The 14,895-nt window shown below is 40.1% G+C and overlaps 1 protein-coding gene across 3 annotated transcripts in view; it reads right to left on the reverse strand.

Moving 5' to 3' along the window:
• USP6NL (USP6 N-terminal like) overlaps nucleotides 1-14,895 on the reverse strand; it is a 115,672-nt gene that overhangs the window by 29,775 nt on the left and 71,002 nt on the right. For all 3 annotated transcript variants that reach the window (XM_063153719.1, XM_063153717.1, XM_063153718.1), the window contains 2 exons: nucleotides 11,266-11,305; nucleotides 6,479-6,559 (listed from right to left, as the gene is read on the reverse strand). In XM_063153719.1, the coding sequence (XP_063009789.1) occupies nucleotides 6,479-6,559; nucleotides 11,266-11,305 (121 nt within the window). The remainder of the gene's footprint in view (nucleotides 1-6,478; nucleotides 6,560-11,265; nucleotides 11,306-14,895) is intronic.

A 14,895-nucleotide genomic window follows, 5' to 3' on the forward strand; every position in this document is an offset into this window, starting at 1 on the left:
TTCAGAGGAATCCATGGCATTTACAATTTTCCCATCTTCTGCACCGCCTAGATTGAAACAGCCAAATGCTAGAAGAGCCCTTACAGCAGTTAAGTAAAAACTGAGAGAGAACTGTGGAAGCACTTTTCACAGAAAAGTTTGAAAAGTGAGTTGCAAACATAACTTTATAAAGAGGAGCAAGGACAGAAAGGTGAACAGTTTCATCAGCCAACTACAGCTATGCCAAAAAAAACCACAGGAGGAAAGCAAACATTTTTAGTAGCTAAGTTCTGAATTGTTGCACTACCTGGCAAATTACATTCACAGCTTCTTGCAAACCATTTTAGACCTGTGTTCAACTGACTCTGCTGTTCCACCTATTCTTTTATTGAGGCAGAGAAAAAGCTCTCAGTCATCCCAAGTCATTACCAGATCCTGCCTACAGACTCAGCAGAACACAAAACCAAAGACTTTCACTATCTGATACAAAGGAGAGAAATGTCAGTCTGCCATGGGCTCCAGTGCACAAACAAGAACATGGAAACGAGTGTGAAAATTTCATATCCAATGGAAAACTGAGAGGAGTGGCTGATACACCAAGAGGGCTGTGCTGCCACCCAGAGTGATGTTAACAAGCTGGAGAAATGGGCTGCCAGGAACCTCACAGAGTTCAACAAGGAGAGCTGCAAAGTCCTGCACCTGGGAAGGAACAACCCCAGTCACCAGAACATTCCAGGGGTCACCAGGCAGGAAAGAGCTCAGAAGAAAAGGATCTGGGGGCCCTGGTGGACACCAAGCTGAGCAGGAGCTGGGGCAGTGCCCTCGAAGCAAAGATGGCCAGAGGTATCCTGGGCTGCACCAGACAAAAGCATCCCCAGCAGGCTGAGGGAGGGGATCCTTTCCCTCTGCTCAGCACAGTGAGTCCAGTTTGTCACACTCACATTTTCTGAAAAATCCCTTCACCCAGGGTTTTCTCCTGGGAAGCTGAGAAACCTCAGAGAAAAAGGAAACCAAATTCTTATCTCATTTGCTTCTCCTGTGTTTTGCTCACATGTGGAATGTGTGTGGAGATTGTTTACTACAGGTGATTGCTTCATTGGTTTCATGTAAATCGTTTTGATTCATTGGCCAATCAGGCCAAGCTGTGTTGGGACTCTGGAAAGAGTCAGGAGTTTTCATTATTAGCCTTCTATAAGTATCCTTTCTGTATTCTTTATAGTATAGTATAACATTCTTTAATATAATATGGTATCATAAAATAATACATTAGCCTTCTGAGAACATGGAGGCAGATTCATCATTCCTTCCTGCCACAAGGGACCCCACAAATACAACAGCAGTTCTCAACACAAGACAGACATGGACACATTGCAGAGGGCCACAGAGATGATGAAACTTCATCACCTCTGCCATGAGGAGAGGCTGAGAGGGCTGGGACTGCTTAGCAAGGAGCAAAGAAGGCTCAGGGGGATCTTATCAATTTGTCTGTAGCACCACCCTGAAGGGAGAGTGCAGAAAGGGCAGAGCCAGGTTCTGTTCAGTGGTGCCCACTCACGCAACCAGAGGCAATGGGCACAAACTGAAACACTGGAGATTCCTCTGAACATCAGGAAACATTCTTCACTGTGAGGGTGACAGAGCAGTGGCACAGGTCACCCAGTCAGGTTGTGGTGTCTCCAGCACTGGAAGTCTCAAAATCCATCAGGACATTGTTCTGGACAGCTCAAGCAGGTGCAGGACCAGGTGACCTCCAGAGGCCCCTTCCAAGCCCACCCTTTCTGTGACCATGTGCAATGCTGCAGTTTTGTGAAAATGACACAGCTGGGCTGCACCTTGGGGAGTGAGGGGGGAACGCACACACACTTTACTGCAAAATTCATTTCTGATAATCATTCCGTCACCAAATAGTTAAAGAAAATATAAATGAGCACACTGATTATTAGCTGGCTGAATGTCTTTACCATAAGCACCATGCTAGTGCCCTCTGCTGTCTTTTATGTCCTTATGTAATACCAGGTAAAACATCTGCTGAGAAATGCTGCTTGTATCTGTACACTTGCAGAACTCTCATCTACTTTCCTGCTCTCTCTGAATTAATAATTAAAACAGAAAGTAGAAATCACAGGCAGCTAATTTTTTTTCTGCTTCTGGGAAGATGAAATACTGAGTAATTTTATTTGGGCAGATTAAGGTTTTCTTAAGATAATCACTCAAAACAAAGCACAAATGCATAAACTCAGAGTTCAGATAAAAAGACAAATCTATAAAAACATTTATCATTCAAAGAATGGGGTTATGGGATCTGAGATGTTCCCATCAGCACAGGACACAGAAAAAAAAAAGTGATGCTCAATACATATAATTATATAAACACAGGATACATAAAAATACAGGTTTAAATTCTGTAGCACATCTAAGCATTCAGACAAGGACAGCAGTCAAAGTCCTGCAATTATTAATAAGATTGTTGATCCTGAAGTAGGTAGGAGAAACTGACACTAAATGAGGCCCCACCACATGGGAATTCAAAGGAGCTTCTCATGCAAAAACAAACTGGGCTATAAATACACTCAAGAAACAGAATGAACTAAAACCCTTATAAAGCAAGAAAACAAAAAAAAATTAGCTTTCATCTCAATGAAGGCCATAATGTCCAACCTGCAAAAACACCTGGAAAACAATCAACCTCCCCTTCCTTGCCTGGCCCCCATCCCTCCAGCTCACAAACCCAACTGGTTTCTGGAAAGAGAAATGAGGCCACAGTCACACAGCACTGGCCTGAAGGGTGGCAACTGGCCTCACTGCTCCTGCAGGATATAAAGTTGGTTTTCTTGAAAATAAAACTCTCTCAGCTGTCAGGCAGAGCTGCACAAGTAGCAAAGGGACTCTGCCACCTCAAAAAGAATCCGTGATGAGAAGCATAAGAATTAAAATCTGAAGTCTCACAAGAAAGTATATTTATAATGAAAAGAAAATATATTTATAAAGGCTGCTGCCTTTAGAGGTTCTTCAGCTTCTGTGGGTTGCAAAAAAGGAAGAAAAAGTGCAAACAGAAGAGTTGCTCCATCTCATTCAAAAATCTCAGGAATGCAAAGAGGGTTCTTCATTAAGGCTCTGTGTTCAGACTCCAAATGAACTGGAGATTTGATTATTGCACTGTGTGTGAATGCCAGAGCAGCTGGAAATGGCAGCTACCCTGATTGTTTCTCTTCTTCCTTTCCCCTTCAATTTAGGCAACTTCAATCACAGATAGATGAAGGCAGACAGGGAAAGACAGAAATACTTTGGTGGAAATACTCAAATGGGAATACAACATATAACAGTTTTATTTAATCTTTCCTGAAAGTTATGATCATACTAAGCCAGGAAGGATTTACTATCTGTGGGTGGTTGATTGTACCCTGAACTACTAAGCAGTAGAATACAAACAGGAAATAAAAGCACAAACAGAGAAGGACCATGCTGAAACACAAACTTTGCTGCTCTGTGACACTTCCTGCATAAGAAATGACTGATGGGGAGATGAAAGCTTTATTTTGACAAATATCAATCAAGCAGAGACACAAGGGCAGTTACACACTACACACTTCAGAGTGGTATCTGTAAGAACCATGACAACTCCACTGAAAGAGATGCCTAAATAACCACACAGGAATCAAGGAGTTTTATACACAGAGAGCAAGTCAGACAAAAGCACCAGGAGGCCTTTATGAATGAACAGGAGTGCCTGGCCAATCTCAAACAGAAAAAGGAATCTTATGGGGAAGAAGCAAGGACAGGCAGTTTGGAGGAATACAGAGAGACTGTCCAAGCAGTCAGGGATCTGTCAGAGAACTGAAGCCCTGGTGAGATCAAATCTGGCCAAGGACATACAGGCAACAAGAAAACCTCCCACATAAGGAAGAAATTGTTCCCCGTGAGGGTGGTGAGACCATGGCACAGGTTCCCAGAGAAGCTGTGGCTGCCCCATCCCAGCAAGGGTCCAAGGCCAGGTTGGATGGGGCTCTGAGGAAGGTGGTCCTGCCCATGGCAGGGGGCTGGAACTCGATGATCAATAAGGTCCCTTCCACCCCAGGCCATTCCATGATTCTGTGACTCTACATGGGCTCACTTCATTACATCATACTCCACTGCCTCTCAACTATTACCCAAACATGGTAAAGCCTGGCACATTTCTGGTCTCAATATGACAATTCTTCCACCTTTTTCCAGTTCCTCATGGGCATTCATTCTAATCTCTACTCCCCACACCATCTTTTTTACAAGGTTTAGCACAAAAGTTCTAATGGGAAAACAGTGTGAAGTTTCCAGATGCCTCATCTATTTCATCCATCCATCTATCTATCCTTGTATATATATACATATATTCTTCAGCAGTCAAGACCAGGAGAAGATGTAAAGTGAAGCATCTCAAATGCACACACACACTCACCACTATGTTAATGTTTCCTCATTCATTTTCTTTGGGAAGTTATGATAGAAAAAAAAATAATTCAGAAGCAGCCTATAGGCAGCTCTGCAAGAGCACTGAATGAAAACTGTAGTTTGCAATTAGACATATGACAGTTTGGGATAATGGAACCAGATATATGGATTTATTTACAGTATGTGTACAGTATGAACAGATTCCTTCAAGACAAAGCTCTCTTAGCTGTATATTATGAAGGCTCATCACAAACAGGCTGTCCAAAGTCCTGTATTTTGTACATACCTGCTGTATACTTGGGACCATCACTTCCTCTGAGTCTCCCTTCCTACCTACTTAAGAACATAATCATGTCTCAAATGTGCCATTTTCCCAAACCAAGCCATCAGTACAATTATAATCTATAATCCTGTAACATTGCTACTGTTGCTGTTCCTGCAATGTTCCCTTTAGTGCTGATTCTAAAGAACACTCATTTCAGGAGCAGCCTGACTGCACAGAAACCATGGCAGTGTCAAGTGATGTGAGTCTTCTAACACATGGATTGTTCATTTCTTTAGCAATTTGTTCCTCTAACATTAACCACTTTATCCAGCCAAGTAAAGACAGAAAACGAGACTCGGGAACTGTTCCTGCAACTACTCCTTCCATGCTTCAAGAATGTGAGCTTGGAAAGCTGGTGCATTCTTCCAACACACTTCCAGATAAAAATTGCCTTTAATTGTGAGTTTTGCACAGGTCTGAGAACATGGCCAGGCTTTCCACAAAGAGCAGTGACAAATAATGCCTGACTTTCCACTGCAGGCTCAGGAGGAGGAGTCAGCTGATTCTTTATTGTGTATCTTCTGGTTCACTTAGCACATAAGAGGTGAGATAGCATAAGGAAAACACCCTTGTTTTTTAAACCTCATGTGCTTCACTAGAGTTCCACAATGAGTGAATTTTTTTCCTAGCCTCAAGGGAAGTTCATCCCTTTATGAACATATTGAATTATTCCAGCCCCTATTTATAGTTCAGCCTATAATTTGTTACATGAACTGAAACTCTTTCTGCTCAGCTGATCTGCCAGACCTTCTGCATGCCTGGTGAAGAGAGGATTATTTATTTAAGTCATTGATGTCACCAATGGCTGAAGAGCACAACCACTGCTGCTTAGATGACACGTGGTTATTGGGTTACCTGAAAGGTCATATTTAACATTCTCTTTGCAAATAAAGCAGCTGTTATGGAGGGTTTTATTGTCTCTTTGATTTGGGAACATATTTGATCTTAAAATCTCCTTACTGCTACATTAACAAAACAAACAAATAAAGTCACAACAGCTAATACCCCTAATTTCTCCTCTCAGAGAAAATGGCAGGACAAAAAGTAGGATTATAAGAAAAACTTTGGGAACAAGCAATTTTTCATGCCTTCACATCATATTTTAAGGAAATGGACTTTCTAGATTCTGAGCTATACCAACAGAAGCCCCAACAGAAAAGGCCAAGACAGCTTGGGTTAAGCTGCCTTAACACAAGACAGATTAACACAAGTCTTAGACTGTGTTGAAGAGAAGAAGGAAGCTGAATTTGGGATTCTGTGCATTACCCACCAAACAGCCACAAGACCCACTATGAAAACCCTCCCAGAGCCCAGTGCTGGGAGTACAGCCCCTCCAGCAAATTTTTTTCCAGCTGAAATTCTTCCATAATTTTAAGATGATCAAGACCACAATTGCAGCAAATAAACTGCTCACATGGAAGTCCCCACCTAGCTTTTAAATCAAGTAAAATATTCAGCACCTAATGGCACACCTGACATGACACACTCTGTCCACAGATTATTCTGCACACAAGAACACAATTCCTTCCATTTGATCACCAATTCTGTTGGGTAATTACTGTTGGGTTATTATTATTACTGCACTTTGGAAGAACAAAAAACTTCATTCTTTCAGTGTGGGGTTTGGGGTTTTTTCAGATATCAAACACAGGCAATCTAATTTCAGGGTATGCATTCTTTCTGAAATGACATTCTTTCTGAAATTCTTTCTGAAATGACAGCCAATGACAAAAGCACGCAGAATTTTACCTTTTCACTATTCTTGTATTTTTCCCAGCTTTTCAGCATCTTAAGCCATTTTGTAGTTCTTTCAATTTCAAGGTTCTTTTGCTGAAAAGGAATTAGAAATTTTTAGTATCTCCGAAACAAATGCATTTAAAGTTATCTATGTTTTTTTTTTAAAAACAAGAAAAAGTTTAACAGAGCATTATGAATTTTTTATTCAGTCATCTGAGAACAGCAAAGAGTTTATTTCATCAATTCACTTAAAACATCCAAAAAACCAGCCAACCAAAAACCAAGCAGAAACTCTTATTTTCAGCACTATGGATGAATTGTATTTTATAAGAGGAGATTAAGTACAAGATTTCTCAAAGTTTCTTTCTTACATATTTGACAAGTTACAAAAAAAAAAAATCCCCAAAACTTCTATTTGTTTTCATACTCAGTTTTCTGTCAAATAATTTCTGCTGCAAGCCACTTAAAAGTTAGTTGTCTTTGAAATGATCTTTCCCCAGACTTGCCTTAAACATCATTAGCTTCTGTTTGCAAGTGATCCCTTCTTAAAAGGCACACAGTTAAAAATGAACAAAAACAAATGCATGCAAGAGTGACAGTGCAGGAGCAGAACTGGGAATAAAGCTTTCATTTTTAGATGTTAAAAGATAGAAATCCTTGCCATAATTCTCCTCCTGAAGAATTCAGGCACATTTTCAGCTGAATTACCCTGTAACCTAACATCAAGGATTCCTTCTGAAGATCTATTAGCTTAAATTTTATTACTGACAAGAATATTTCAGTAACAAGGTGATAGAATGAGAATCCAAATCAAAACAAACCCCATTTCCTCCAAATAAATAGTTACATTAAGTAGTCTGGCAAGTACAGCCCTACTACCTTAGAGAGTGCCCTTCTGTCTATAAAAATATTGCTGGAGTTGCCATCAGCTTCTCAAATTTGGGGACCAAACAAGCACTTGGAATCAGCCATCTTAGCCCATGAATTTCAAGGAACTTTGGCATCACACAACCAAAAATCTGTATTTTGTTACCTCCACTGATAAGACTTTAAGCACTTGTTTTTACAGCCCAGTTTTACATTTTGCAAATTATCTCTGATTATAATACAAAGTTAATAGTTAGCTGTGTGTTGTTACATGTTTTTAATGAGACTGTTTCAACTCTCTCATAAAGCTTTGGAACAGAAGATCCAGACTGGAAAGTTTAAAGCAAAATTGCATGTGTGTAGCTACTGCTTTCTCTTCAAAGCTGAATATAAAAAAAACAATATTTAGTTTTATTGTAAAGGACAGCCCCTCTACCTCCAACTCCAAATTCAGGGATTAATAAAGACAGGAAGGATATTCATATGGTTAGCGATTCAATCTGATAACAATGTAAAAGTTTAATTTTAAAGCTCCACAGGATACTGAAAAGTTATAAATATTTTCATTAAGTATTTATAAAGTCAATTGCATCCAAAATGTTGGGGGGAATATAAAAGAAAATTACTACTTATTGTCCCAACAGAATCCTAATTTTACTTCTAGCTTTTACCCATCAGAATTTGTGCATTCTTTCTTGGCTCCCAATGCAATACAAGAGGCTTCTTTAACTTCCTGAACTTCTTTAACCCAGGAGCCCAAAGCCCTGCATTAGCAGAAGTAAAACTTGGTGAAGTTTAGGTCCACTCCAACTATGTATGACAGGTCCACAAAATATCGTGGAAATAAGTTGGTTTGGATTTTCAAGTTATTTTTTATTTGAATTCAAATTCTGTAAGCCTGACACAAGTATAAAAATGTAATGGGGAAAAGTAGTGCCTCTACTCTTTCAACCTTATCTAACTACTCATGTTGCAATCAACTGCCCACACTCCTGTTCAGGTTCTGGCTGTATTGGGCAGTATCTCAAATTAAATATCTCAAATAAAAGCCTTTTATATTTTTTTAAAAGACATTTCTTAAGACTTTTTAGAGGGGAGGGCTAGAAAACCTATTGTTTCCAAGATGTCACAACACTGTTTCTGATTCTCCTTCACACTTGCAACTCCTTTAAGGAATCAGCATTTTCAACATCTCCTAAAGCAGCTGTTCTTTAGGCATAGTTTTTATTCCTGCAGGAATAGCAGGAAGTCAGGAAAGGTCTCTGCCCTCAACAGGTTGTTCATGTAATTGGTAAGAAAAATAAAACCCTATCTGCTTCCACAGTCTTTTTGTTTGTATGTTTGATCTCCTTTCAAGATTTTTGGTCTTTTGAGCCAGAAGCTCAATTCAATTGTATGTTTGTTCAAGCTTTTATGTCTTTGTGTCAATTTACCCATTCTCAAGTGATGCTACTGTAGTCAAAATAGCAATTATTTTGGTGTTCAGTTCTTGAAAACTTTTAGCTATTTCTTTCCCTGTCTGAATTATGTTCACTTTTATGTCTAACAGGTACAACACTGAAAACACAGACAGATCTGAGGCAGCTCATTGCAGAGCAGAGGGATGCTGCTACTGCTCTTTCAGACAGGTTCCATGTAGTTGTCACCAAAAAAAAAAAAGAAAAACAATCAATTTATCTGTCTTCTGAGTACATTTTACACTTTGAAGCATTTTTGCCATTGGGAGTAACAGAATCCCTAATTGAAGCAGAGCTGGTTTCTACTCTCATGTCAGTAAACAATGCACTAGTGAAAGCACAAAAATCATGAAATTGCCAAGCATCCCTCTCGTGTGCAGCACTCCACCTTCCTGGAGAGCACATGAGCCAGGGGCTGAGCTTAAGGCAAAACTTCAGCAGAAACTTCCCACAACACCAGAACTTGCTGAACTGCTCCCCAGAGAATTCATAATAAAGTAAACCATGACAAAACCTGACTGAAAATTACTTACAAAACATTTCATAGAACTTCAAAATCAGAATCAGAGCCAGAGTCCAGATTTCCTGAGGTCAGTTCTCTGTCTCCTCTCCTCCCCCAGAAATCTTTCCTCCCCTTGTCTTATCTGAGATGTGCTGGATTATTCATGCCAAGGTTAAGTAGTTCATAATGTAGGACAATGATTTGATGCATTTAGGGCATCAAATGTGCAGCAAAGTAATGAAGCACCAAAATGAGTCATTATTATTGTTAATGCAGAGTAAAGGTATTATGACCAAAAAATACACACACAGAAATCCCAGCCTAAGAGGTTTTTTTGTGCCTGTAGAACAGATTCCAAATTCACAAGGATACCAACCTTTTACGTAAGTTGCCAATTATATGAAAACTTGAGTTAGGAATTTTTTTTTTTAATTCACAAGGCAAGAGGAAAGCATAAACAGTTCTGCTGAGTGACTTCAAAAGGCATTGTGCAGAAAGCTTTTAATCCTAGCCTACATTAACATAACACAGTAATCCTTATGGATGGTATCTTGAAAACTGCAGATTCAGACAGGAGCCAGATAAAGCTCAGACCAGCAGAGGTCAGGATACCATCAGGAGTGTAACCAGTCTAATGCAGGAGCATCACTGGATGATTATTAAAACACACTAGACTTGCAATTCAACACTGACTCCATAAATTCAGTTTCTGTGCTGACACTTCGAGACAGTACAAACAGAATTTGGGACACAAAACCAAGACACTATTTCCCTCAAATAATTTAAGGCTAACTACAAAGCCACAGTGAATCAGAATTCAAAACACATCTAGCACAGTAGCTGCAAGCTGCCTAATATTTCTGCTCAGACACTCACCCCCCTGCTGTGTCCTTCTGATGGAAATGAAATTATACATACACTCACTGTGTTATTAAATGTAATGAAACATGGCAGGAAAAGGCAACGATTTCAGGCTGTGTATGCAAAACCACACGTGGACCAAGGCAAAACAAAAGAGACCTACAAGTTCTACTCTTTCACAGTAAGCATCTCTTACTAGCTTCAGTATATAACTGAAGCACAAATTAACTAATTTTCAGAAGCACTGCTGTTCTTAACACTTAAAGAGCTGAGTTGCCTTGAAACACATAATTCCATCCTTTTTTCAGGTATTCTACTGATTTCTGCAGTCAAGAGGGATAACTTAAACTTACAATTTTAAATACTTTGATAGAGTTTTCTGATTTGATTTATCTGGGAGGTAACAACAGACCCAACTGACCAAGGGGAAATACCAACAGTAACTAGGCCCAGAGAAGCAGAAATTCAGTTCCTCATTATTTTTCCACATTTCCAACACATCAGCTGTCAAACTACTTCTCCAGAACCCTACAGCAGCAGAAAGATTTTTGGAGCAGGACCTGCAGCAGCTGCCAACAGGAGCTGCACATCTGAAATACAGATGGGCAATACAGCTCAGCAACTCAGCACTGCAAGGGAGGTCACCACACCACGCCATGGTGGCAGCAGGATATTTGTCACCATTTCCCAAAGCAGCCCAGGCTCCTCAGGACAGCAGCACACCCCTGGGTGGCAGTGCCACCCCCTCACTCACATCATCCATCCCCCTGCACAGCTGGTGGCAGCTCCTGGCACGGGAGCACAGCTTCCACTCTTTCAGGGCAGAGCTGGCTGTCAGCTCTCGAGTAGCTCCATTTCCTTCACATAATGGGAGAGGAATATTCACTCTCTCTGACAGGAGCAAATGTAAAAACAAGGGGGCCCCCAGGGATCTGTGGGTGAGTTAATGTGGCCTCAAGGACACAGCTCTTAGGGGACTCAGAATGAGCTTCTCTGGAAGTGCAAATCACTAAAATGCTTCATCAACTCATTTCACAATGATTTATATTTTTAAAAGCTGTAAATCTGTAATTGTTTACTTACTAGTAAAACCTGGAGGACAGTGGACTTACCTTTTCTATCACTGCATCATGGACAGGAAGCTCCTCTGGACTGAAAACAAAGATAAAGTTTACATTAGTCTTGGTTGTTCTTGGCACAAAATCATTTCTGTATAGGCTCTTACAGAAATGTATAGGCTCTGTATAGGCTCTTACAAGTCAGCACTTACACCAGCAGTTTGTAGTAACAAGTGAACAAGAATTCTGAACTGTAAAGAACCAATATTTTAAGTACAGAACTAGGATTTTAAATCAAAATAGTTGCATAACTTAAGAAAAACATTGCATAGATTAAGAAAACTTTTTTTCTTCTATAAAAGCACTCTGTGTTGTACTACTAACCTGAAACCCAAATGATTCTTGTTTTTTTTGATCATACTATTGTTAGCTGATTTACCAACAAAAAAAAAAAAGTTTCCTCCTTTACTACTGTGCTCAAGGAAAGGCACTGAGACTTTGCTTGGCTTAGGAGAGTTAACTCACATGTTCTCAAAACTACAAATCTCACTCCAAGTAACAAGCAGGAAGTAGCAGGAAAAGAAATTAGTTTTGTTACTAGGTACCTAATTAATACTAAATATTAAAGTCCTTTCACTTCTTATCCTAAGCCTAAAAAGGCAGTTTAGGAATTGAAAGCTTTGACCTGATAAATCTTCAGACTTTCCATTCCTTTCATTTCATTCTGAGGCCTCTGACTTCTGTTTTTCTTAGCAAAGAAATTTGTGCTTTTCCTCTCAAAAGCAACTGGAGCACCCAGATGCCAAGAGAGCCTGCCTTCCCCTGCAGCTTCTGAAAACACCACAGCTCAGTTGTAACAAGCAACTCCCTTCTGCTCCTGAGGGCAGATAAATAACACACCCAACACCACCACGGTTAAAAGGGACTAAAACACAGGAAACACGTGAAATACTTTTAAAAGTTCCTACTGGGTCTTGATATTATGAAAAAAAACCTCATACCGACATCATTATAGCTTTCTACAGAGAAGATATTCACCAGCAGTGTTTGAGACCAGGTTCCACTCTGTGCAAGGGTGACCTTGGTGAAGGCTGCAGTGTAAGAACACTCTGATGCAAAACACTTGAATTCAATCTCATTGCATTTATAAGATGCTGTCTCAGATTCACAAGTTATATTTGAATAAAGAAATACAGAATGAAGAAATGCATTTGAACCATTTCATCTAATGGAAAAACCTGCTCCCATCAACACCTTCACAGACAAGTCTAACAACACACACAAGTCAACACACACACCACACACAAGTCAAATTTTCCAGTCCACAGATCAGAAACTGATTTTAAAATCAACACTATTGCTTTTGAGCAACATTGCAAAAAGCAGAATTCGTTCATTTAGAAGCACTTAAATATCTGAAAGCTTTCTTGCTGAATAACAACATAATCAAAAAAACTCTCGATCAACATCTTACACACTAGAAACAACCTCTAGTCAGTGTTATTTGTAAATATTAACAAAATCATAGTATTGTGCATGTCCTCATATAACTAAATCAGCTGAAAGCAGGCCCTTTGTATGCCAAGTACCACCTAGAAATTCTAGAAAGCTTATTTCAAGTGGAAAGAAAAAGCAAAGGGAAGAAAAAATTCAATTTAACACAATCTGCTTGGGGTGGTTGTTGTTTGGTTTGATGCACAGAGACTGCTAGGCCTTCTCACATCACTTAAAATTTCCAATTCTTCAGTGACAGTTGCAGGCCCTGCCCACCCTCCATGAGCCTCCCACAGCAGCCTCATTCTTCCAGCCCTAGGAGGTCACACCAGCAGCTGGCTGGGCACACAACAAACTCTTTTTCTTTTTCCTGCAGCCTGCAAGGCCAGGATCTGCCAGCTCTGCATCCCCGTGGACTCACAGCAGCCACAGCAGCTCCTCTGCTGAGCTGGAACCACTTGACAGCTCCTCCTCACACTGCCATGGAAGCTGATCACATCAAGGATTAATCAAATCTTATTTTTCACAAAAGAAGAACGAGTTCTAGTGATTTATTAAGGAAATGCTCTCTGCTAATTTGGTGAGTTATCATCAGTGTACAAAGAAAAGCCATGGCTGAACCTCCTGAGCAGGAAAAGGCTGCCCTCGTGTCCTGTCCTGCTCATTTTTTTGAGCTGCTACACTGCCATTCCACAGCAGCACATTAGGGCAGCCCCTGTTTTTATTCCCCAAGATGCTGCTGAGCACCTGGCAAACAGCACAGAAGGCAAATGAATGGCCTGGGGCTGCTCTGTAACTCACTGGACAGGCAGGAGTTCCTGGAGATCTCCCTCTCCATTAACAAAATGGCATCAGCTATGCCCCTATACTCGCTTATGTAAATATTAAAATCTACCCTGCAAGGACTGAAGGAAAGGCAGTGCAGGCACACAAACTCAAAGCCCCTAAAGGTACTTTAAATAAATATATTTCCATTTAGTGTGTTTTCTAGGCAGAAGCCTTAGAGATTTTCTTTTATTAGGTAGAATCTGACACAAAATCAGTTAATGTCTATGAATCTGTTATTTTATTGTACCTTCTCTTTTTCCTTTATAATGATGCATCTTTTCCCTCCTTCCCCAGCCAAGCCAATCTAATATTGTTACACCTTAATTATTTCTTTAAAAAATGAATCTTCTCCAACCATTTCCAGTCTGTTTAAACTCGCATTTCTCCATGGTTTTTATCTGCATAATTCACCAAATAATAAAGGGAAATAGTGAACAGTATTAACATAATATAACTATATCCTGCCCTAAGATGACTTTTTAATAGCTGAAGTAATATTCATTTAGGGGATCCAGAGAGAACAGAACTGATTAACATAATTAGCTTGGAACCATACAATCCTGGATATCCAAGAGAGGAGTCACAGGGATACTTTTAACTGAAGCCATGAAAATTAGGACTCAGCAGAAACGAGATCTTAACACTCTGCTGTCCCCACCAAATAAAATCTGAATAGATAAAGTCAGCTGTTGAATGAGCCAGGAATTAACAATCATTACACCTGGTCTGTGAAGACAAGAGCTTCCACCTGCAGCTGCATGGGATCCCAAGAGCAGCTCAGGGCTCTGCCTGTCACTGCCAAGCAGCTCTGCTGCCACAGCACTAAAAAAAGGGCTGGAGGTCTCCTCTCCAGGTCTGGGAGCTGCAGGTGCCTGATGGTCACCCTACTACCAGGTTCCTCAAAGACATCTCACTGGAAGAAAGTAAATAGTGGATTGAAAGTAAAAACTGGATTCCAAGTAAATACTGGATTCCAAGGTCTGACTGGAACTCAGGATCTTAGCCATGGCCCTCACTGGTGGTGACCTGCAGCACCAGCCCAAAGCCAACCTCCCATCTTTCAGTCTGGACTACTTCCACCTTCTGCTGAGTCTCTAAGGTCAAAGACAAGACTTCATTCATTAAACCTGATTGAAAGTGCCTTTTTTTATTATGTTGTAAGAGATGAATGGATCTTACATCTTTAAATCCACCACGCTGGCTAACACAGGTTTTCATCAATGTTTCAAAAAAACGAAAAAAAAATTATGTCAAATGTATGATCATCTGTCAATTTAGACCATTAAATATGCAGATCTATGGTTCTGACCATTACAGCATGTGTTGTAATTAGCCTCCTTGAGCAACAGTGGTAGTTGAAAT

This window comes from Melospiza melodia, chromosome 4 (assembly GCF_035770615.1).
Source record: "Melospiza melodia melodia isolate bMelMel2 chromosome 4, bMelMel2.pri, whole genome shotgun sequence".
Taxonomy (NCBI): Eukaryota; Metazoa; Chordata; class Aves; order Passeriformes; family Passerellidae; genus Melospiza; species Melospiza melodia.